Source organism: Vombatus ursinus, unplaced genomic scaffold (genome assembly GCF_900497805.2).
Source record: "Vombatus ursinus unplaced genomic scaffold, bare-nosed wombat genome assembly UNPS02009994.1, whole genome shotgun sequence".
In the NCBI taxonomy this organism is placed as follows: Eukaryota; Metazoa; Chordata; class Mammalia; order Diprotodontia; family Vombatidae; genus Vombatus; species Vombatus ursinus.
The window spans coordinates 7,283,537-7,308,303 of record NW_020949772.1 but is presented as its reverse complement, the minus strand read 5'-3'; the positions used below and the strand labels follow the sequence as shown (position 1 = coordinate 7,308,303).

Here is a 24,767-nt window from a genome sequence, read left to right as displayed (position 1 = left end):
ACTCTTCAGCACTGGGTACATGGGGCGCCTCTGCAGTGATGCTTGAGTTTCTTTAGAACCTACCTGATTTTAAGAGTTGGAAGGAGCGTTCACTTGTACTGTAAGCATTTGCTAAATCTTCTGTGCGCTTCCTCCAGTGCCTTTAAAACTCTTTCTTTCCTTCTGGGCCCCTCTAGTTTTGATGGGACCTGAAATAGAAGCACAAAGCCACAGTCTTCACCTTTCACTTCTCAGGGCTTTTGTGACCTGAGAGATAAGGAAGTATCTTGTGGATGATGTTGTGAGTGTGAAATATCACAGCCAAGGGCCAGGTGCTCAGCCTCCCTCTCCTGGCCTTTGCAGGGTATTGAACGTTTTCATTTTTGTCCTGTCTTAACACTGATGTAGTCTCTGCCTCTGACATCTCCTTTGCCTTGTCCACATTCCAGGCCATCACCACAGAAGGGAAGTACTGGAAACGGCGGATTGAGATTGTGATCAGGGAATATCACAAGTGGAGAACATACTTCAAGAAAAGGGTATCTGTCCTTGGCACCAGAGAGAACGTAGTGGAGGCTTTCTCCCAGAGGTGGGGCTGGATGGCATCTGATGCCGCACCCCAGCACTGTCTTCCAGCTGCTAGTCGGTGGACTGGCAGTGAGCTGTGACAGATGTTTACAGGCTCCCAACATGTCTGTCAAAATCTTTAAACTTACAAATGGATTCTTACTCATTCCACTTTGTCCCATCTTCTTCTTGGTTTCTGTTACTCCTTGAGCCAGCCATCAAAGAGCAGGTCACCAACACATTGAATCATTTTCCAAAGTAGTTTGATTTGGAAAACGCTGCCCTGGCTAAGCAGAGCCGAGTATGTGGTGCTGAGAACCTATTTGTGCTAGAACGGGCCACCTGGACCCCATCCTTTTGTTCCTCAGTCTCCTTGCCTCTGACATGGGGCTGAGACTCCCTGCTCCCTTTCTCCCAGAGAAAATGTGTATCTGGACAGCGACGGAACATCCTACAGACAGAGAAACCTATCTCAGTACCAGTGGCATAAGACACATCCTACTCTCACATGAAATCTTTGGTAACTTGGGTGTCCCTTTCTCCACAGCTCCAGAAGCACAAGGACGAGGACCTTTCCAGCCTGGTCCGGGTGAGTGAACCTCTGGGAAGCTGAATTAAGCCTGCACAGGGCACCATCCAAGCCAGTCACTCTTTCGGCCACCTTTGACCGAGCTCGTCTGGGCTTGGACTGGGAGAAGAGTGAATTAGGTGGCTTAGCAGGGGGCACCAGAGCACGACGTATCACTTATTAATAGGAAGAATTGGGAGGAAACCAGTTACAAATTATATGGTACCATATAAATATGAATTGCTGTTGTTTTCATCATCATCATTGCTAGGCTACTTGCTCTTTTAAAAACAGGACCTGGAGACTCAAAATTTGCCCGTCACTGGGCCTAGAGGCAGGAATGCCTGAGTTCAAATTCAGCCTTAGACACTTACTAGTTTTGTGACCCTGGGCATATAATTTAATCTGGCTGCCTCAGTTTCCTAAACTGTAAAATGGAGATAACAATACCTGTCTCCCAGGGTTGTGACAAGGATCAAATGAGATAATATTTGTAAAGTGCTTTGCACAGTGCCTGGCACGTAAGCGGTACTTAATAAATATTTATTGACTGACTTTCTTCTAATTTAAAACAACAGGGTCTTTATCAGCAACTCTTGTCTCACACTCCTCAGGTGACTAGAGGAGGCTTCTTGATACCCTGTAGTTAAGAATTCAAGGTTATATTTCCTTTTTTTTTTTTTTAAACCCTCTTGTTTTCTTTCTGCTTCCTATGGGGGTAGGATGATGACCTGCTTTTCTGGCATAAGAGTGGGGATGGGTGGGACACCCCAGTCCCCATGGAAGAAGATCCACTCTTGGACACAGACATGCTCATGTCAGAATTCAGTGACACCCTCTTTTCCACTCTTTCATCGCATCAGCCAGTGGCCTGGCCCAACCCAAGGGAAATAGGTAACTTCAGTCTGTTTCCCCAGTGATTGAGGACTTCACTTGTTTCCCTGCAGTCTGAGTCACTTTCTATTCCAAGTTTAGTTAATGAACTTTGCCTCACTCCCTCAGGGTCTCTTTGGTGGTATATGCCTAACTTTTGGAGACCAGTCAGTGTTTGTTTGGTGCCACCACTAGAGACTGAATACTGAGCTAGATGGGCAATTGGCTTGACCCCCTGTGGCATTTCTGCTGTTCAGTTCAGTTCATCGAGCATGTAGAGAGTTCTGGCTGTGGGCCAGGCCCTGTTAGGTGCTGAGGATACACAGACAAAGGCGGAGTAATCCCTGTCCCGAAAGAGCTCCCCTTCTACCCAAATGTTATCAATTATGCTTAGGTGTCAGTGATTATACCATGTTATCTGTTCAGGAGAATCTAAAGCAAATCCATAGTATATTCTTTGGACCTCATGACATTGGTGTCATACATTTTTTCTGCTTTTTGGTTAGACACAGGGTGAGAATCAGTATGTGGGGGATCTCAGCTGTACTGGGCTAAATCTAGCAGGTGTATCTGAACTAAGTTTAGTATTGATATGGTGAGTCCCTGGGATTATGATCCCCTCAGGCTGCCTAAGGGAGCCAGTCCAGATTGGAAACAGCAGGTCAAAGCTCCTTTGTCCATCAGAGTAGGGAGGTAGCCCTGCACTTCTAGCCTAAGTGAGATAGGGAGACCTAAACTTTTCAAAACAACAACAATGCAGAGAGTAGCCCATGCTCTAGTGAGGGTGAAGCAAACTCTTTTGAAGAAAGCTGTGCAGATTTACTCCCTTGCTTTTTATGAGGAAGGCTCAACAACGTTCAAAGGAGGTGTGCCCTAGCCTCACTGGTTGTTCCTCCAGCCTTCTCTACACTGTTGTACCATTGACTGAGCAGCCCGATTTAGCTCCTTTCTCCTTTCTGCCTTCTTGTAGCACATTTGGGAAATGCAGACATGATCCAGCCAGGGCTAATCCCTCTACAACCAAACTTTGACTTCATGGACACATTTGAACCTTTCCAGGGTAAGCACATGGAGCAGAGAAGGGGGCCTGGCCCCCTTCAAGTCATGGTCACACCTCTCTTTGTAATTCCTAGAGGAGTCAAACAAGTGGTTAAGTCCAGAGTACTGTGAAAACTGAGGTGACTTTGAGCTGTTCATGAGTAATAGGGGGTATCCTTTCCCGTGTTAGTCCTTTTTCGGTGGTACTGATGGGGAGAAGATGTGTGTCTGGTCTTGGCTGGGCCTTGGCTTCTCTCCTTCCTTCCCTGAGCCCCAGCCTTGGCTCTGGCTGTGGACAGTTCTCTGTCTGTGCAGCAGAGGGCACTGGTGACAGGCCTAGCCCAGCTGGGATGTCTCAAAATAAGCCCTTGATCCTTGAACCTGAAGAGCAATTGAACCATGGGGTCGTGGGGGTTGTTCTGAGTGAGCCCTGGCAGGCCGTCAGGGACTGGTTCCGTAGTAAGGAAGCTGCCCCAGAGAGGGTGAGCAGCTTCTACTCCCTGTTACCACTCTGGGTGAGGGGAGGCCTAGCATTTCTGACCTCAGAGGCTGGCTGGGGCTTTGGGACTTGAAGGGCCCTGACCTTGTCTTTCAGACCTGTTCTCATCTAGCCGCTCCGTCTTTGGCCCTATGCTTGCTGGACCTGCTGCTTCAGCTGCAACAGACCCCAGCAGTCCACCAGCGCAGGTAGGGGTGTGCATGTCCAGGAATTTGTCTGCAGGCTTGTGCCAGGGGCATAACCGTTATGACTATGATTTATAAGTAAAGCACTTTTAGATGTTGCAAGGAATTATTATGAACTTTCCTTTTACATGTGTGAGGTGGGAAGTGGAGTATGATCTGGTTCCAGGTTTAGGAATACTTGTGCATTCCCCTGAGCTAGGGTGTCTGGAATGGCTAGAAGATGTGGATTCGGTTTATTTCTTTCCCTTATTTTTGACCAACTGGAGATTCCCCTCTAGCCTTGGGCAGAGCTTATCTTGGGAGGATGGGGTTGTGAAATCTTTATCACTTGTTCCCACCTTTGGGGATATGGGACATCTGTAGAGCCAGACACATGCCAGTATCCCAGAAGACCCGGTATGCCCCCGTTAATCTTAATTCTCCCATCATATAAAAGAAGAGGAGGATCTGTGGGAAACTCATAATCTTCAGAGTGTTAAGATCCTCCAGAATTGTGGAAGTATTTTTTGTTGCTGATTTTCTTTTCTCTCCAGGCTCCATTTTGGAGTCCGGCCTCTGTTGGGATCATCTGGGGAAATTAAGACAGACATTACTCCCCTAGATTGGCGGTAATGTGTGTGGATATCTTCACCTTTATTCTGTCTCGCAGGAATTGAATCCTTTGGGGTCTCAGTTGAGGTTCTTGGAGCTTACATTGTATCAGAAGCTGATGAAGCTGAAGAGCTCTTTAACTCTGGTGTTCTCTGTTTTTTTCCTCAGGGGCCTGTCCTATCAGGGGGCACTCTGCCCACCATGAGCTTCCCTGACGGCCTCATTGTCCCACCAGGGCCAGCCTCCCTAAGCCCCACGGAAAGGCGGAGCTGTGAGCATGGGCCCCGACTCGGGGGCCCTTTCATTCAGCCCACAGACTTTGGTAGCCCAGAGCCACCCCTGAGTGGTCCACAGACTTTCCTCCCAGTATTTCCAGGTTCCCTGCTCTCTCCCGGCCCAGCACCAACACCGTCTTCACCTGCAATGCCGTTAGTGCCCCCTCCGGGGGCCCCTCTGAATGCCCAGGCTCCATCTCCTTTTCTGCAGTCACAGAAATTTGGGGTTGGCAAGTCATCCTCGGTCATCACCCACACAGCCTCGGCTACACTCACGCCTGATGCCTCTGCAGCTACTTTCAGCCAGAGCCAGGGCCTTGTGCTAACTGCACAGCAGGCAGCCCCACCAGGACCACCCTGTAGCCTGACAGTGCCTCCAGCCATTGGGCCAGCCCAGTCTCGCCTGACTTTTGCCCACCCTAAATCTGTGCCCTTGGCTAGTGGGCGAGCCAAGCCACCCCCTAAAATAGTGCCTGCTCTAAAACCTGAGCCCGTGTCTTTGCTGTTAAAGAATGCTTATATCGCCCCAGGTGAGTAAGATAGATAAACGAATGTAGGACCTTCTTGACGCGCACAAATGAAGCTCCGGTTCTTTGGGTTTGTGGGAGCACAGGGTAAAGGTATATAAGCTATTCTAGGGGTCCTGGGAGCTATCTTCCTGAGCCTTGTCTCAGGGAGGGATCCGTCAGATGTGGGAGATGGGCAGGACTTGTTTGTTTTATGCCCTTGGTATGGGCAGTGACTGAAGTGACATGGTGGCTCTTTGTAGTTTGGCTGTCCTGACCTTCCCGTGCTAGTCCTTGCTGTGCCTGCTGGGCTCTGAGGCCTTCAGCCTAATCTCCTCTTTGTTCTTCAGCTGCCTTTTCAAGACAACCCCAAGCGGTGATTGTGACCCCTGGCCCTCTGAAGAGAGAAGGGGTATTGACCTCTACTATGTCCCAGCCCAATGTGGTCATCGCCAGGGTGAGGAAAGCAGGCTCTCTTTGTCACGGGAGAAGGGGGCAGGGGGCGGTGGATGCTAGGAGATCCCCTCCCTTTTGGTCTCCTGGTTACTCTAAAGTATCCTTTTTCCAAGGACACCTCTCATCCCATCCCACTCCAGGGTCACTAGGTCCCTTGCCATTAGGATTAACCAGTCTTCCCCTCTCTGGCATGCACCAGTCAGCAGGCAGCAAACTGGTCTGAAGATTGGCTCCGTAGATAAGTAACATCCATCTCACTGTTGTTGCAGGCTCCTGGCGTCACTGAGTTCCATAGTGGCATCCTGGTTGCTGCAGACCTTGGCCATGCTGCTAGTAGCCAGCCATCCCCAGCCTCCCGGCTCTTCTCCCCGAGTGCTGTGCTGCAAGACTCTTTGGTGAAGCGCGAGCAGATCTCACTTCACGGAGGTGGTTCCCAGATTGCTTCTCCGTCTTCCAGTGAGTGTTTAATTTGAGGGGAAGCAGACCCCTTAAGTTATGGGTGAAGATAAATAAGATAAAATTTAAAAAAACCAAGCATTTATGTCTCTGGTTTGACAATGTCTGACATTTACTTCTCTGTAAGTTTAGATAAGATACAGTTCTTACCCTCGTCAGGTTTAGTCATGATCCGTAATACCTTCGAGAGGTATAAAAGTATTTTGTGAAGTCCAAGAGGTTGGGGCAGAGGAAGTGGTAAATTGCCAAGAGGTAAGAAAAATTCTGTCTCTCGTCTTGTGCTTCACCATCCTTCTTTGCAGAAGTGGAGGGGGCATTTGAGTGAACCTTTAGTGAAGTGGGACATTCCAGGCATAGGGGACAAGGATCAGAAAAGGCACAGAGGTGGAAAAATACAGCGCTGGCTAAGGCACAGACCACTTTGGAACATTTTCCATACCTTGGTACAGCAGAAAGCCTCTGTGACCTTGGGCAGATCACTTAACTTCCCTGTTTGTGAAGCAGGTAGAGTGAACTGGGTGTTCTGAGGTCCTGCCCAGCTGTGGATCTTTGATTCTAAGACAGTAAAATAAGGCTGGAAAGGCGGGTCTTGATTGTGCAGGGCTTGCAATGCCTGGCAAGTTAGTGGGTAGGAAAGCAGCCATTGGACTTTTCTGAGCAGAGGCCCAACGGTCAGATCTAAGAATGAGAAAGATTAGGGGCCCCCTTCCTGCTTTTCCAGTCTTCTTATCCCTTACTCCCCACCACATAATCTTGGGTCCAGTGTCACTGACCAGCTTGCTGTTCCAGGAATGAGACACTTCATATCTCTGGTTGTCCCCCTGGGATGTCTGGAATGCTTCCCTTGCTTCCTTCAAAGGTCAGCTAAATCCTGCCTTCTATAGGAAGACTTTTCCTGCCCCTCTAAACTCTAGTGCCTTCCCTCTGTTAATTATTTCCTGTTTTTCCTGGATATAGCTTGTTGTCTGCCCCATGAGATTGTAAGCTCCTTGAGGGCAGGGACTGTCTTTTGCCTCTTTTTGTATCCCCAGTGCTTAGCACCGTGCCAGGTACACCGTAGGCACTTAATAGATGATGCTTGATTGGAGGCTGTTGTCCAGCCTGAACTTTAATTCCCTCTACAGTGTATCTGACGTGGTCCTATCACTTTGGCTTCTCGATCTCTGTAGCGACATCCTGAAGCAGTCTGATCCGTCTGCGGACACCTTGGATTGTCAGGGAGCTGTTCCTTACGCCAAGCCTCAAGCTGCCTCTTTGCCATTCCCAGCTATACGCATCTAGCTCTGACCTCTGGGGCCAACCAGAATGAGTCTTAGCTATGGAACAGTTTGTCTTTAAACCCTTCAGAGGATAGCTATCTTGTTCCTTCACATCTTTTTTTCCAAGTTACGCGTTTCCAGTTCTTGCGCAGATCCTTAGATAGCATGATCTTTTGAACTTTCACTTTTCGACTTGTTAGCCTTCTTCTAAAAAGGAGTTCTTAACACTTTTTGTGTCATGTACCCCTCTTGAAGTCTCAGGAAGCCTATATTCCCCTGCTCAGAATAATGTTCTGTTAGACAAAACATTGATATTTACAAAATTAAATAAAAGTTAGAGCAGCCAGCTCTTTCCTTTGCTACAACAAAAAATGAAGTCTTTCCTGAAGGAAGCCCCTGGGGGGGGGTATAGATCTGTGTTTCAGTTTAAGTAGGTGGCCAGGGCGCTTAGATTCTGAACTGAAACACCGAAAAAAAGAACATTTCCATACATTTAGCAGAACACCAAAGATGGATCTGTGTAAACTGAATCTCTACTGCATATATCTTGTGCTTTCTTTTCTAAAGGATATAATGAATTCTACACATTGCTTTCAGACTGTCCTCCTTGTCTGTTCTCCCTTCTGAACAACCTTCTGTTCTCTTTTATGCATTTAGAAAATGTTACGATGTCCCCCTTTTTGCCCTTAGTGTTGCTAAGCTCCGTTTCTTCAACATACTTCTCGCCTTCCCCCCATGTATAAGCTGAGAGAAAAAAAAAGTCTTTGTAACAAATAAGCACGGTCAAAACAGATCCTTACAGTGGCCTTGTCCAAGAATGTGTGTTTCTGGACCTTGTATTCATCACGTCTCTCTTAGGAGCTGGATAGCTTACTTCATCGAAGCAAAATAACATCCCCTTACCTTTGTATACCAATTTGTTCAGCCATCCAAGGCACCCCCGTAGATTCTAGTTCTTTTCTCTTCCCCACCTCCTCCCCAACTTTCCACAGTTAGGAAATTTGTTTTGCTTTCAGTTGTTTGCTCCTTGGTATTATTCTCCTCCTTCCCCACCCTGCCCCTAATCTTCACTCCCTGTTTCCCTGTTGAGCTAGATCTGGGTCCAAACCAAATTGTTTGGATGTGACCACCCCACTCCTTTCAGCCAGAAGCTGACTCCTAAACAGATGGGAAGTGGGGTGCCTACAGCAAAGCCAGGGCCAGTATGACAGAGACAGAACACATGTCAGCTACAAGGCTTTGTGTCAAGAGGCAGCAGGAATGGAGGGCTTCCGTGAGAAAACCCCAGGACGGTCCAAAGTCCCAGAGTGGGGCTCTTTGAAGCTGTAACTGTCACCAGGCAGAGTTCTGCAGTGTCAGGCTTGTGGGCTCTGACGCCCTTACTCTTCTGAGATGCCGAGGAGAGTTCTGAAGATCAAGAGCTCCGAACTGCAGAGACCCAGGAGACCCTCAGCACAGCAGGCAGAAGTCCGACCCAGAACCCAGAGTGAGCTCGGCTTCTGGCTGACTTCTTGTGTGCTTTAGGGATGGAAGAAATCATTTACTGTAGTTTCTCATTGGATTTCTTGGTCGCTGTTTGGTCTGGTGCAAACATCAGGGTTTTGTGGGAGTGGATATGTTGGAACTGAGTGGCCTGCTTTCCGTCCAGCTCAGAGTACATATTCTGACAAACGTGTCTGTGTGGTTTTTTTTTTCCTAGTTCTTAAGAGTCTCCAGGATTCAAAGAAAGAGGACAAGGACCTATATGTACACACATATTGGTAGCTCTTTTTGTTTTAGTGAAAAACTAGAAACTGAAGAGATGTGCGTCAGGTGGGGACTGGCTGAACTAATCATGGCCTGTAGATGTTACAGAATTCCATTAGGCCGTAAGAAATGACGGGACAGGTCAGTTTCATTGAAACTTGAGAAGACTTGTATAAAGGGATGCAGGATGAAGTGAGCAGAACCAGGAGAACAGTGGTAACAACACTATAAAAACAAATCATCTTGAAAGCCTTGACGACATTCATTGATGCAGTGGCTAACCATGAGTCCAGATGACTGATGAGGAAACGTGCTCCTCACCTCCTGAGAGAGAGGTGATGGACAATAAAAGTAATAGTAGCAGCAGCAGCTAACATTTGTATACCATGTACTGTGTGCCAGGCGCTGTGCTAAGCACTTTATAATTTTTAATCTCATTTGATCCTAATGACAATGCTGAGAGGTAGGGTGCTGTTACTATCTTTGTTTTATAGATAGGGAAACTGAGGCAAACAGGTGAAGTGACTTGCCCAAGGTCTCAGGACTAGTGAGTCTCTGAGGCTGGATTTGAACGTGGGTCTTCTGGGTTTTTTGGACATGGCTAATGTGGGAATTTATTTTGTTTGACTATGCTTGTTTGTTAGAAAGGTTTTGTATTTTTTTCCCCCTCTCGATGGTGGGGGAAGGGTGGGATTTAAAGAAAAGTGATTTTTGTTCATGGAAAGAAATGTAATAATAAAATACACCCTTCCGAATAGTATCTCCCAGGCCAAAGCTTTTGTTTCACTTTTTCCTTTCCTCCATTTTGCCTTTAGTTTTTTCCTCTGCTTCAGGTTCATCCACACAGTGCTGCCATAGGAGCGTAGACTGAGAGCTAGAAAGGACTTCTAAGGCCAGCGCTCTCGTTTTACAGATGTGGCCACCCAGGAAGTGAGCATCAGAGACAGGATTTGAACCCAGGTCCTCTGCCTTCAGAGCCTGTGCTTTTTCCCCTGTACCTGCTGGTGGTGGAAAGCAGAGGTGTCAGACTCGCTGGAGTACTGCCAGAGCAGGATTAAAGTGTAATTGGGAAATGATTAAAAAAATACATTGTAGATAATGTTAGTTTGTGGTGGTTTTCTAAGTTTCTCTGCTGTGGCCTGTAGGGATCCATTTCTATTTGAGTTTGACACTGCTGCTCTTAACAGCTTTTTTTTTTTTTTTTTTTTTTTTGGATTCTTTTACTATCCACCTCCACTTGTGAATCATCATCTTGATCTTTGATCAGTCTGTTTTCTTTTTGACTTCTCCAGACGGCTACCGCAATTGCTATCTCTTTAAACTCTTCCATTACAACATCATCATTTATTGTAAGTATATTTTTTAGGCAAACGGAGTCCTTCGATCCTTTCTTTTTCTCTTTCCTGCATGCGTCGTCCTTTCTGACTCTGACAGCACTTTGTCACTTTCACTGGAAACTCACAGCTGCCGACTGAACCCAAGGGGACTGAAAGTTGTCTTAGCATTTCACCCTGCTGCCTCTCTCACCGTAGCCTAAGACTGCATCGGCATGTTTGGCTGCTGTGTCACACTTTTAACTCAGTGATCCTGTAGGCCATTAAAACCCCCACATCTTTTAGATGAACTCCCTCTACCCATGTCCCTCCTCTATTTTGTATTGGTAAAATTATTTTTGAAAGTCTTGGTGCCTATTAAATTCCATCTTATTTAACAGTCTCTATTCTAGTCTGTTGAGAAGTTGTAAAATCCTGATTCTGTCACCTAGTAGTACATTAGCTCACTCTCCTACTTTTGTGTCATCTACAAGTTTGATCAACATACAACTTAGACCTTTTTTCCCAGGATACAGAGTTGGTGGTTTTTTGAGGGGTTTTTTTGTTTTTTTTAATTTAAAATTTTCTTTTTTATTGTGAACTTAATCATCAACAGACATGTCCATTTCGATAGAAAAACAAAATAAGATTGCTGTATATGAAACCATGAACTTGTTACATGTGATTTGCAGATTTTTAAAAAATACATATTAAATCCTAACACAGATATCAGAAGACCAAGGACAGATTCATAAAAAAATTCACTAGGGACCTACTTCCATGATGTCATGAAATTTTCTGTTTTTACCTCACTTTTATCTCGAAAAATGTCCCTTTGCCCACCCCTGTCCTGGGAGCTATGCTTTGTAACAAAAAATAGTAAACTCTTAGTGACTTCTTGGGTTCTGTCCATTCAATGAGCTCATATTTCACCTAATTGTACAATTTTCCAGCCCACGTCTCTGTCATCTTAACAAGAGCATAATAGACTTTGTCCAGTGATTTTTTATAATCTAGGTAAACCTAGTTACAAAACTCTCTTTGATCTGTCAGTCTAGTAACCCTATCAGAAAAGAAAATGAGAGTCTGGCAAAATCTATTCTTGATAATGTCTTGCTTGCCAGCTTCTTGGGATCACAAGGACAAACGTTTGTGGCTGTTAACTATCTTTCTCTTTTTATTATTGTATATCCTAGAATATTGCCAGAAATTGAAGTCAGAGCTCTCACCGGCCCATACTTTTCTGACTCTGCTCTCTTACCTTCTTTGAAATTGGAACATTTGCCATTCCCCAGTTTCTGCCCTGTTCCCTTCACATCAGTCTCACGAGTCAGTACTTTCAGTGCTGTGGAATGTCGTTTGCCTGGACTAATGAAGAACAGCTTGGTGTTGTTTTTATCTCTCTGTTTATTGGGTTTCAGTTCCCTCTTAGCCAGTCCTGTTCCATCCTTTCCGTTCCAAAAGCCGTTCTCCTTAACAGATAAAACAGAAGCATTGACAATTTCTGCCTTCTCTGTGTTTTGTGTTATTATCATCCCATCTCATTTTTAGGCAAGTCCCCCCCTTCCTTATCAAAATTGTTTCACTTTGTCTTTCCGAATTTCATTCTTGATAGCTTACCATCCCTTACTGGCCTGGCTTCCTCTGAAAGGGTTTAGGCTGTGGAATCCTACTTAGCTTTTCCCTGAGCCTCTTAAAGTCTCTTCTTTCAGAGACTGTTGAAGAATGCTGACCTCATGGACAGAAGGTGATGGACTTAATAGACAAAATGAGAAACACAATTTTTGGATGTGACCAGTGTGGGAATTTGTTTTGCTTAACTATAACCGGATGATAGAACTGTTCTGTTTTTCTTTTTTTATTGGGGAGAGGGGAGTTGAGAGGAAGAAAAAAATAATTGCTTGATAATTGAAAAAAAATTTTTTTTTAAGGTTTTGTTCTTTAACAATCTGTTGCTTGCTTTCCTCTCCCCTGTCACAGATTTCAAAGTAGAGTCTCCTATCTCCTTAAGGTTCCCATTATTTCAGCCAAGCAGTTAGTTCTCCTTCATGGTGATGATCAGGTCCAAAAAAACAGTCCCTCCTTAGTCATTTCTCCATTTTTTTCGAGGTTGACATTTTTAAAGCAGGGCAAGAAATTTTAAGGTCTTCTTCCTTTGGCAGGAAAAGAGCCCCTCACCAGGCATCCAGATAATTGAATCCCCATCATGATTCTATCACTCTTGCTTTAAGCTTGTCATCATTTCCCCAAACTCATCTATTTGTCAATTTCCTTTTTCTGTCCAGGTGGTTTCCACTGTGCCCTGATGACAACATTACTTCTATTGATGTTTTTCTTTATCTTCACTTAAATATTCTCCACGAAGCTTCCGCCCTTTGGTTCCTAGCTTTCTTCACACGAGTGAATCTTTTTCATATACAATGTTACTGCCTCTCTTTTAACCTCTCCTGTTTTATTTGAATCAGGCTTACCCTTCCAGAGCCACATTGTAATAATGGGTCCTATCCTATCACTCTTCCATGATATATGTGAAGTCAGATTTGTTGCCTAGTGTCAAAAATCTTTAGTTCACCATATTTGTGTGTTTTATATGTGTAACTGAGGCCATGTGTTTGGTGGTCTCCCGTCAGCTTCTGCATGCCTTCATTGTCCTTGCTCCCTGCGTTTGTAGCTGTTCTCTATGGAATGTAGCTCAGTGGACGTATACGTGCATACATATGTGTTCTTTTCACCTTCCTTCTTTTTCAGTTTAAAGCTCTCTAACGCCAGGAAAATATATGGGTTTTTTTCTTTTGTTTTTTGTTTTTTACTAGCGTTGGCACACTCTATCCATGACCAAGAGTTCAATTCCTTCTATTTGTGTTTGTACCTAATGGAACTTTTAGATTAGTAAAATGGCAAGCTGATAAGATCAAACTGTAGAAAGTTCTCAAGGTTGTAAAAATGGGGCAAGAATGTCACATGTGGATTTCATTGTGGACAAGTGTGATTAAGGGATCTGGGAAACCTAGATTGTTCCTAAAGACAAATACTTAACTACCTCAAGGATATCATGGCATTAAATGAGACAGCATCTGTATAGTGCTTTATGACGTAAGTGATACATACATGTCAGCTGTTACTTGGATTGTCAGAGCCAGAGTTCAGACTGAATTTCTGTTACCTTGGCAGCTCTTTTGGATTTACATGAAGGCAGGCCTTCTTCTGGGCCCATTGGAAACCATTTTTTCATCAAGTATAGGACTCCATACTTTTGTATTCTTCAATCTCTGGTTGAGAGCAAGGTAGAGTCTTCATGAATTGACAGATCTTATGGTGTTTAAAATTATTGTAAGTGTTTGATTTACTTGGAGGCTTGGAAGCTTTATGATAGTGGGTAGAGAGCCCTTTCATTCACTGTTTGCTGAAGTGTTTGGGTTCCATTTCTTTTTCTTTTTTTCCTCCTCATGAGATAGTCTTGCATTTTTTAAAATTTAAATTTAGCATTTTATTTTCCTTCAATTACATGTAAAAGCAATTTTTAACATTCATTTACAATTTTTTTTTTGAGTTCCAAGTTCTCTCCTTTCTTCCCTTCTCATTGAGAAGGCATGCAGTTTGATATAGGTTACACACATGCAGTCATGCAAGACATATTTCCATGTTTGTCATGTTGTGAAAGAAGACACAGACCAAAAAAAAAAAAAAATAAAGAAAAAGTATGCTTCAGTCTGCATTCAGACTCCATCAGTTCTTTCACTGGAGATGGATAGCATTTTTCATTGTAAGTTCTTCAAAATTGTCTTGCATCGTTGTATTGCTGAGAACTAAGTCATTCACAGTTGGTCATAGTACAGTATTGCTGTTAACTGTAGATTTTGCTCATTCACTTTGCCTCAGTTCATCTAAGTCTTTTCATGTTTTTCTGAAATCTGCCCGCTCGTCATTTCTTATAGCACAATACTGTCATATCACAATCATATACAACAACTTGTTCCCAATTGATGGGCATCCCCCTCAATTTCCAATTCTTGGCCACCACAAAAACAGCTGCTATAGACATTTTTGTACATATAGGTCCTTTTCTTTTTTGTTTTTTTGCCTCTTTGGGATACTGACCTAGCAGTGGCATTGCTTGGTCAGAGTATGCATGGTTTCATAGTCTTTTGGGCATAGTTCCAAGTTGCTCTCCGGAACGGTGGGATCGGTATGTTGGGTTCAATTTCTAAGAGGAGTTTATATTCTTCCTTTTCAGGCCGAGACTGTCCGAACTCTGGTCAGGCCTCTCCTTGTGCATCAGAACAAAGTCCCAGTCCTCAGTCTCCCCAGAACTGCTCAGGGAAATCCACTACAGACCCCCCAAATGTGGCTGCATTCAAGGTACCTCATTCTCTGGTTTGGGGTCCCTTTGGAGATGGTGGAAGGGAGAAAGCGGCGAAAAGGCCAGAGGCACCTGTGTGTCCTGAATCCACACTCTGGGGCTAGACTAGGGAGGGGGGCTAGACAGCCTCAGCAAGTCTTGAGAGCTGCAGCATCCTAGCTTCCCTGTGTCATCCTCTTTCATCTGCCAGAAAGACAGCTGAGTGGACTTCTGCCAACTGCTGTTTAAAAGGTTCTCCAGCACTCATTCACTGGTGGTGACGGGCAGGCCTGACTGTCACCCCGACTCTCTAAGCCTTGGTGGCTCCAGAGGCAGATGGGCAGTCCTCCCTTCTCTCCCGTCTGGTCTTCTTACGCTTGATTCCACTCTGCGTACTCGACAACCTGCCAGCACTGGCCACCTTGCTGTTCTTACATTTAACGCTCTGTCTGGCTGTCTCTGATGCTTGCAATGTTCTCCCTCCTCACCTTTGCCTCCCGGCTTCCTTCAAGACTCAGTGCATCCCACTTTCTGCAAGAGCCTTTCTCAGCCCCCTATCCACCCTGTGCATAATTGTTCCTCTGTTATCGCCTTTAAGGACGTGAACTCCTTGAGAGCCAAGACCACATTATTGCCTCTCTTTGCATTCACAGTGCTTTAGCACAGTACCTGGCACATAGTAAACACTTACTAAATGCCTGTCGATTGAGGCTTCGGAACTGCCCCATCTGTTTTATGAGAAGTGAGGTGACATTTGCTGAGGATTTTATCTTTTGGTAAGAGCCAGAGAAGAGTTAGACACCAGCAGTTCTGGTCTCTTCCACTTTGTTGCAGTGTTTATGAAATGAATCCTGGCTTCCTGATGACATCAGTGGGTTGGATTTTTTCCTAATTTTCCTCCCAAGTGCAATATTCTTACCAAGAGCTTGCAGGGGGCTTTGGGTAACATGTGCAACTAACTTCTACGTAAGGTTGATCGCATTAAAATATGAAGCAGTAAGTACGGGTTATGACCCCAGAGGGGGCCTGGTGTGGCCAGGTGTGATGCATTTGCTTCCTCACTCAGAGCCGGAGGATGAAGCACATTTCAGCTGAACAGAAGAGACGGTTCAACATTAAGATTGGCTTTGGAACCTTAAACAGTTTGATCTCTAACAACTGCAAGCTGGTGAGTTGGCTGGGACTATAGGGGTGGCTCTTGGAAGTGTGGACAGGAGGGAGCCTTTTGCCCTTGCCTCTGTCCCTGGGCTTGCTGTGGAGCTGACTTTTCCCTTTTGCAGACCACCCATGCCATCACCCTGCAGAAGACAGTAGAGTACATTGCCAAGCTTCAGCAGGAGAGGAGCCAGATGCAGGAGGAAGCACGGCGCCTCCGGGAGGAGATTGAGGAGCTCAACGCCACCATCATGTGAGACACCAGGCGTGGTGGGGCCCGACAGTGTCTCCCTTCAGGATCTCGAACGTTGGAAAGTGGGAGGATGCCTGAGCTCAGGGGTCCTGCTCAGAATTACGCATCATATTTCTGGCCTTGTCATTTCAGCTCCTGTCAGCAGCAGCTCCCTGCCACGGGAGTGCCTGTTACTCGCCGCCAGTATGATCACATGCGGGACATGTTTGATGATTATGTAAAAAGTCAGACCCTACAGAATTGGAAGTTCTGGATTGTATCTTTTGTTTTCATCCTGGGCCCAATCAGAATCTACTAGGGTGGGGAAAATCACAGGAAAATGACACTTCGTTTCCTTCAGAAGCATCCCCAACAGTTGTTTGTTGTCATTGAGCTTATCAAAATCATTAACTCCGCTGTCCCTGTGTGACAGAGTATAGTGGCCTGGCCTGGGATTTGTGAGAGGGTCCTCGGGTTCCCTGTTCCAGTGGCGGGGGTTAGTCTGAAGTCATCGCTTGTGAAGGCTCTTGACCCTCATGAGGTTCAGCTCAGAGGATCATAGGACTTAGGACTCACAGGGACCGTCTCGTCCACTTCTGTCATTTTGGGGGAGGTGTCCGGGTCCACAGGCTGAACGCTGCTGTGGACCGGAGGGCCAGTTAAGCGGCTGTTTTGGCCCTCAAAACATGAACCCTGTGCTAGTCATCACTCCCCAGCTTGAAGACCATGAGGCTTGGCTAGGGAGGTGGGGCCCAGGGTAGAAGGAGGCGACTGGGAAGCACGGATGGCAGGCTGGGGCCGCCAGACGTCTCCAGGCCGCGCGGCTTCTGCCTCTGGGACGTCTGCAGGAGGAGTAGCAAGCTACCTTCTCAGTGGTTTGGGTGCTGATCCTCTGAAGCGATAGGCCTCCTGAGAGCCTTAATCAGGACCAATCTGTGTGGTGGCAAGTTATACACATAAGGCAATTTGAAAGAACAGATAAGTACTGACTTTAGTTTCACTACTCAGTTTACTTTGGTTTATTCATGGGGCGCCATGTACTGTTGTTTTAGTCATCAAGCAATCAAATTGAGTCAGTATTCTCTTCAGTAAAACAGCACACGCTGCCTACCTAACTTTCTGCATTCTTTTAGACTAACTACTTAACGTTGAAAAAAACAACCCTCCCTTCACAGAACTTAAATTCTGTAGTGGTCACAACGACACAGCGTCACAGATATGAGGTCCCCGTATAGGTCTTGTGTCAGAAATAGAAGTCACTCTGTTTGACAGGTGTCCCTGTAAGGTTTAACTGCCCTATCTCAAGTCAGATCAGCAAATCTATATGTGTATGTATGTATACACATAGTGCCTAATTAAAAAAAACAGTGACATAGTCCCTGCCCTCAAGTTTATATCAAATGGAAGATGACATGCTATATGTTCTAATGGGTATCATTCAAAGGAGAATGTCATAGAATCGATCCAGATTAAGTTCTTAGGGTACATTTAAGGTAGAAAAGATTCATTTTAAGCTGGGCACAACAGGAAAGGACTGTTATCACTGTTGGAGGGAGTGAGGCCCCCCTTATTGGAAGTCTTTAAGTAGAGTCTATCAAAATGCATTTATTAAGTGCCTTCTATGTGCCAAGTACTGGGGATGCAAAGAGGCAAATCAGAAAACAGTCCCTGCTGTCAACCAGCTCGTCATGGAATGGGGAAACAGGATGCAAACAGCTGAGCAGAGATATTGAGCTACCTGCTGAGGATGTTGTGGGGTTATTTTTCTGATGTAGATTGGGCTTGGCTGCTAAGACATGCCATATACCCTTCTCATTTTTAAAGTTTGTGATTCAGTAGGCATCTCCTTAATATTTTTGAACGAGATCATGACATTGTCCAAAAAAAAAGATCGTGACATTGTCATAAAGCTTTCTTTGGCAGCTGGGTTGAAGATGGATTCTAGGGGGAGAAGTTAGAGAGGCCAGTTAGAAGGCTATTGTAAGAGATGATGGGAAGATGATGAGTATCTGAACTAGGGTGCCAGTGGCATCAGCAATGAGAAAATGACCCGGGATAAAGAACCTATAGGACCTAGCAGTTAAAATGTCAATGGGCATCTAGGTAGAGGTATCCAGTCATCATTTGGAGATAGGGGACTGGAGTTGAGGGAGGAGATTTAGACTAGATTTATGAATTCGAATGTCACCTGCAGAGAGGTCATAATTAGTTCCATAGCAGTGAATTAAGTGATAATGGAAAGAGTATTGAAAAAGAAGAAGAGAAGGACCCAGGAAAAGAGTCTTCAAGGCTACTCGAATTTCGGGGACAGACAAAGATGACGAGTGAAGGAGACTAAGGATTTGTGGTTATGTAGAGAAGGGAACCAGGTGAGAGAGAGAGTGGTATCTTTAGAAAACCAAGGGAAGAGAGAGTATCCAAAAGGAGGGGATGGTCAGCATTCAGATGCAGTAGGAAGGTCAGGAACAGCGAGTGAGGAAAAGTCACTGAATTTGGCAAGTAGGAGGAGTCTGGTGACCTAGAAAGCAATGTCAGTAGAGTGGTAGAGTTTGAAGCCATGTTGCATGGTGTAAAGCAGTGGAGGCCGAGGGTGTAGCAGCCTCTAGAAATGGAGCAGTTAGAGAGGGAGGAGAGACAGGAGGATGGCTTGAAAGAAGGGCAGGATCAAGGGAAAGACTTCTATTTTAGGTAAAGGAAGACTTGAGCATTTTGTAGCCAGTGGGCAGAGTACCAGTAGAGGAGGAGCATTTTTTATTATTTGATTTGTGCCACGAGCTACCCCGAATTAATTTGATGGCTTCTGCCCATCAGTTACAGAATCTAAGATGCATAGAAACCAAATGGAGGAAGACATTTTGGTCAAACCTTGGCTTTGTTTACATAGAAGGCAGTGTAGTACAGTGGGATGAGCCCTGAGCTACAAATGCTACACTTGGAGCTGGGGGGCATGATTTCAAATCCTGTTTCTGCCCCTTCCTAAGGCAAGTCATTTCATCTCTCCGGGTCTTTATTTTTTTCACCTTTAAAATGAGGGGCTCGGGGCTGCTAGGTGGCACAGTGGATAGATCACTGGCCCTGGAATCAGGAGGACCTGAGTTCAAATCCAGCCTCAGATACTTGACACCTAGTAGCCGTGTGACCCTGGGCAAGTCACTTAATCCCATTGCCTAGCCCCCAAAAAATGAATAAGTAAAGTGAGGGGCTGGATGAGCTCTAAGGTCCCCTCCAGGTTCTAGATGTGTGACCCTCTGATGCCAAACCCAAGTCCTCTCTAACCCTCTCTTGCATAGTGTTGGCTGCCATTCCAGGAGCGGTCAGTAATGGATTAGAGGGAAACATGCCAGGAGTTGGGAGGAGGTGCGATAGATGGTCCCTAAACCTTCTTCATTCTCATTTTTCCCTTAACTCATGTGCTGGGCAGTTCAGCATCATAATCAAACCGTTGTTTGAGTCATTCAAGGGCATGGTATCAACCACCAACTTGCACGAGCTCCATCAGAGCGCGCTCTCGTGGCTGGACCAGCACTGCTCCCTCCCTGTTCTCAGGCCAAGTGAGTGTGGGTTTGGTTTATGCTCCAGGGAATGGAGAGTCCAGATGTCGCCTGACCCCAGCCAGGGAGGGAAGCATTTCCAGGATAGGTGCAGGTGCTGGGAGAAAAAAGGTTAAGTGTTGTGTCACTGAGCTAGCTAATTCCCCGCCTCCTTGTGGTCCCCTCTTCTCTCCTAGTGGTTTTGGTCACCCTCCGCCAGCTGAGCACGACAACGTCCATCCTCACGGACCCATCGCAGTTACCGGAACAAGCATCTGAGGCGGTCACCAGAATCGGCAAGAGGACAGGGGAGTCCCAGCAGCCTTGAGCACGTGGCCTCCACCGTTAGCTCAGGGATCCCTCCCTATGTCGAGGCTAGCTGGCTCAAGAGCCAGGGTCCTTGGCTTCTCCCAAAGCCCAGCTTCCCTGCGTCCCTTACGATTTCCCTCTGATAAAGATGAGCAGTGTCAGCAGAAATACCCAGCTCAGGTTCGTAGCAGGTGCGGGTCCTGCCAACAGCAATAGCCCATCTGCTGAAACACTGTGTGATCGAGTCCCTGTGCTTAGTGACCTCAAACGTCAGCCTCCCTGGGATTCAGACGGTGAGAGCTGGTCCAGAAAAAGGGAAAAGTTTGTTCTTGATTGACGTTGGCCTTGCTGCTGACCCTGCTTCACTCCAGACCAGCTTCTCTGGAAGACTGATAGCTCCTACAGGAGCTGAGGACAAAGGCAGCGATGCTCTGTCCTTGGGTTGGTTAAAATCTCCAAGCACCTGCCCCCATTTCCACACTTGGGGCTTGGTTTTTCTCTTTTCTTACTTTGTTTGTGGTGGTAAGGAAGGCTTCTCTTCTCTGACTCCACCTCTGCTGATGTAGCATTTGGAAGATGTATGCCTGCCTGCAACACCAAGGTAGCAACTTTGACACGCATCTGTAACTTGTAAATACACTTAAACTTCTTCTGTGCAGGTGACTGCTGCCGCAGGGCACCTGCTTTTACTGCATGGCGTCAGCTGCCGGGGAGTTGGGAGGGAGTGAGGGTGTGCCTTCCTAGGGAACGCCGGCCTCAAGAACAGTCATTCTTGGGACATGTATGTGCTAAACACGAAAAGCTGCTGCGTCATTCTGGAAAACAGAGAGGGAGTGTGCCATCTGGTGATTTAGGTAGCGTCACGGGCGCTGGGGCTGGAGACCCTCACCTGGCAGCTGAGACCCTGGCTTTCCCTCCCTCACCTTCCAAGCTATACTTACTAAAGGGAGCATTTGAGAGCATTTTATAAAAGTTTGTTTCCATAAGAAGCCACTGGTCTTAAGTTTAGCATTTGAAAAGCCAGGTTATGTGTTACTGCAGTCGTCTTCATTCTCAGCCTAGCCTCTAGCCAGGACTCATCTTCTGAAAGCTCTTAAGTCCTAGATTTTCGGACCAAAGAAATTCCTGTAAGCAAAGTCTGAGGAAAGGGAACCTGTCCAGTCCACTGTTCGGGTGACTGAGGTTGTAGGAAGTGGAGAGTCTTATACTGGATTGTTCTTTGGAGGTATCTTAGCCTCATGGATCAGGAGAGAATTCTAAGTACCTGAGCAGAGTGGAGGGGAGGGCCCTAGAGGTACTCTCCTTATCCATGAATGATAAACTATTTCAGTTATCTGACATACACATTCAGTCCCACGTGGAGGAGTCGGCCCATTTACAAGTGAAGGATCTTTCTGAGTACAGAGAAAAGCCCTCGCTGGGACTGAGAGGATTGGAAATGCATCAGGGGCAGAAGCCGGCTTCCTCGTTGGTCACTCCTGTCTAGGCAGCTTCCACACGGCGGCTGTGGGCGTGGAGCTTTACTCCAAGGGTGAAAGCCACTGCCTTTCTCGACTGGGGCCCCTGCTGCGCCCTCTTTCTGACTAGAAAAGTGGAAATAGAAATGAATTTCACAGCCCCGGGGAAAGTGTCCCATTGTCCCCCTTTTTTAGAACACAGCCAGAACCACCTGGCTGTAATTCTCTCAGGAATGTGATAGGGGAGAGGCTGCTTCCTCTCCATCCTCGCTGCTGCTTATCCCCCCCCAGGCAGCGAGCATTTCTTGTGTGACTGCTCAGGGCAGAGCTAATCTCTACAAGTTCTGGGTGGTCTTCTAAGCCCAAGGCGGTCTGCCCCTTCTCTCATCCACATTTCCATTGGCATATTGGTAGGACTGAGAGGACGTTTTATTTCGACCACTTTGGGGCCTGGTTTGCATAGAAAGTAGTCTGGGCATCCACTCCAGGCGGAGCAATGAGCCCTCTTTGGGTCGTCTGCCTGGTGGATCACAGCAACAGCACAAGGTCCTTGGGGAGTTACCCCTCTTCCGTCTGGAATCTAGAAAGGTGTAGGGAAGCAGACAGAGGGAGCTGCAGGGGAGAGAGAGAGATGGGGCTGGGGCTGGGGGTGGGGGTGGGGCTTTCCTGAAAGGCGGCTTCTGTTCCCAGAAGAGCCGAGGCCTAGCATGCTGAAAGAAGGCTAGCCCCTCAAACCCAAGTGGGAGAAGAGAGGTGTTTATCCACTGAGAACTTGAATTCAAGTCAGCAGGGAATCATAAGGGAATTGGGCCACCCGCTTTTCAGATTTTGTTGTGCCCACATGCAGAAGTGAGGTTTGAGTGCTCCTTGAAGTTTTCACCGGCAAACCTGTGCCTCAAAGCAGAGTGAAAAGGAACCCCCCTGGGCATTGGGGCAGCAGAAAGCTAGCGGTGAAAAGGATCATGGCCTTGGCTTTTGTCTCTCCAGCCCATCGTGCTCTGGCCTGCAGCCCTTCTCTACCTTTGCTCTAGAGCAGCACCCGCAGCACTCCACAAGTTGGGGGGGGAGGACGGGCACGAGCAGACTTTCTGCCTTCTCAGAATGTGAAATTGGCATCTTGCTTTTCTGACCTGCCTTTCCCTTCTGCTAAATCAGTGTTTTTAAAATATTTAAGGCAGTAAGTAGGTTAGGTTAGACTTCATGAAGTATATATATATGTGAATACTCACGAATTGTGTAATGAGGTGCATGTTTTCATTGTTTACCCACTTACTGAAATCCATTTATCCTGGTGCTCAAGACCTAACCGTGGTGATTGAGCAGCAGAGTTCTACCTGGGCCTTCACAAGGCATGGTCCCTGAGGTTTTCCTCTTTGGAGATCACCTCTGGTTGGACCAGAATTTGTCTTCTCTTACCAGTTTGCAGGGCAGGGAATGCTTGGGAAGTTCTAGAGCTTTGATCTGCTTCAGAGTGAGGTTTGGGGGGAATCTGGGATTATTCTAGCAGCTGCCCAGGAAAATGGACAGAAAGCAACTCTGACCTTCTGTCTGGATTTGTTTACACTTGCTTTCCCCCGTTCTTTCCCCTCTTAAAGAAAACAGCTGAGTCTTTTGAGGGAAAAAATCAGCTCAGTAAACTCCCCTCTGCCACACAAATCTCAGAAAGTGCTTTTCTAACACCGTCTCTTTGATCAGCATTATCAGGCTTGTTTCATGATGAGCATCGGAAGTGTGAAGACGTTGTCACTGCAGCAGGCGCCCAGTGGGGTTTTCTGAGCCACTCTGTGCGCTCCCCACCACCCTCTCCAACACAACCCCCTCCCACATCCCTTCCACATGGGTTTACATAATCTAAATGATGTTTTGTTGCCTTCATCATGCTGCCGGATGTTGACTGGGTTCCTGTTTTCCATAGCACAAGTAAATGTTCATGAAAAGAGAATTTCCCTGATAGAAAGCCAGTGGGTAGAGAGGAGTGAAAGAAAATAAGGAAGGCTTGAGAAGAAAAATGCCTAAGGGTACTGGGATGTAAGGAATTGTCAGTCCTGTCTGGGACTGCTCTGCTTAGCTCCTTCCATCCCATCACTCTTCTGGAGACCACATCCGTTTTCTCCCTTCTCAGACCAGTGATGTAGCTCTTTCTGGGTACCCTTTGAAAGTAGTCAAGACTGGTCTTTTCCCCTAGATACCCAACACTTGTAGGTGGGCTCCAGAAGGAGACTGGCCCAAATGTCCTGAAATCTGCCCCTGTTCTCTGATGGTACCAACTTAGAAAACAACTTGTTGGACTCAGGAAAGTCGGTGGCCTCCCTGCTTACTGATGATACCCCTGGGGGGAGGTAGGGAGTGGAAGGGGCCTCTGGTAACCATGGTAACAGAAGGCATCCTGCTCTCCTAAGGCTGAGAAAACTTGGGTGGTGATGGTTCTTTACCTCCAGGCCTTTCCTACCTCTTTCCCTAGGGGAAGCAGGGGGCAGGGCTGAAACCAGGGTGGAGATACTAAGGAACACAGTTTAGGGATTCCAGACTTGTGTTTAATCTCCTGCCTTTGGGTGTTACCTTGATCCAGCCAGACTTCTTCCATGTGACTAAAGCCCAGCTCTATATCTGGAAAGTCAAAAAGACAGATTGGTATTTGTAGACCCATTCCCTTGTCAGCCAAATTCTTTTCTGGGTCTAGAGCAGGCTATGAGACAGTTGTAAAACTGTCAGTTTCACTACTCCTGGTCTTTCTGGTCTCAGTTCTTTGATATCTCATTTGCCACCAAGACAAGTGGGTTAAAAAAACACCCGTTGTGAATGTACACCACTGGCAAAACAAGAGGGCGATGCTAATTAACTACCTCTCTTTGGGTGGCAGGATATCTGAGTGCTCAGAGTCCTGAAAAGCTCTTGGTTCCTTTGTGTGTACAAAAAAACAGCTGCACTTTTCTGTTAGAGCTCCTTTCCCCGGGGGCCTTTCAGCAAGGCTGTGGGGAAAAGCAGTATATGTAATAATCCAGTACCTTCACCTCCATGATCTCATTTCATCCTCACAGTAGCCCTGTAGGAAAGACACAGTAAGTATTATCCCTATTTCTACAGATGAGGAAATGGAAACTTTGGGGACACGGCCTGATTTTCGAAGGTGAAGGATCTTCACTGTGGCATTGGTTCATAATTCAGTTAATCGGGTAGGGTTTTTGCCTTATCCCAAAGGATGGAAGAGGAAATCTGGCTGTGTATTTGAAGTAATGAATAAGCCATGTGGCCCATGTGAAGTGTGTTAGGGTCCTGGCCAGGAGTTCCCAAAGCCCATGGCCTTGAGGCCACTTCAGAGCTGGCCTGTGGTGGGGGAAGGATTCGGGGAGAGGGGAGACTCAGACTTTGGAGGGGCCTGCCTTCCTAGCTCTTACCAAATGGAACTTTTGCTGGTGCTTATGAAAATCAACTTC

General features: G+C 46.4%; 2 protein-coding genes across 3 annotated transcripts in view; both read left to right on the top strand.

Moving 5' to 3' along the window:
• Positions 1-21,965, top strand: part of MLXIP (MLX interacting protein) — a 66,104-nt gene extending 44,139 nt beyond the window's left edge. For both annotated transcript variants that reach the window (XM_027853472.1, XM_027853473.1), the window contains exons 4-17: positions 429-518; positions 1,094-1,135; positions 1,837-2,008; positions 2,958-3,047; positions 3,621-3,712; positions 4,469-5,105; positions 5,432-5,538; positions 5,807-5,993; positions 14,546-14,670; positions 15,717-15,818; positions 15,931-16,058; positions 16,191-16,314; positions 19,459-19,588; positions 19,765-21,965. In XM_027853472.1, coding sequence (XP_027709273.1) covers positions 429-518; positions 1,094-1,135; positions 1,837-2,008; positions 2,958-3,047; positions 3,621-3,712; positions 4,469-5,105; positions 5,432-5,538; positions 5,807-5,993; positions 14,546-14,670; positions 15,717-15,818; positions 15,931-16,058; positions 16,191-16,314; positions 19,459-19,588; positions 19,765-19,895 — 2,157 coding nt within the window. In that variant the 3' untranslated portion in view covers positions 19,896-21,965. The remainder of the gene's footprint in view (positions 1-428; positions 519-1,093; positions 1,136-1,836; positions 2,009-2,957; positions 3,048-3,620; positions 3,713-4,468; positions 5,106-5,431; positions 5,539-5,806; positions 5,994-14,545; positions 14,671-15,716; positions 15,819-15,930; positions 16,059-16,190; positions 16,315-19,458; positions 19,589-19,764) is intronic.
• The window catches only part of LRRC43 (leucine rich repeat containing 43), a 54,842-nt gene continuing 50,099 nt past the window's right edge, over positions 20,025-24,767 (top strand). Inside the window, exon 1 of the mRNA XM_027853519.1 lies at positions 20,025-20,169. Within this exon, the coding sequence (XP_027709320.1) occupies positions 20,025-20,169 (145 nt within the window). The remainder of the gene's footprint in view (positions 20,170-24,767) is intronic.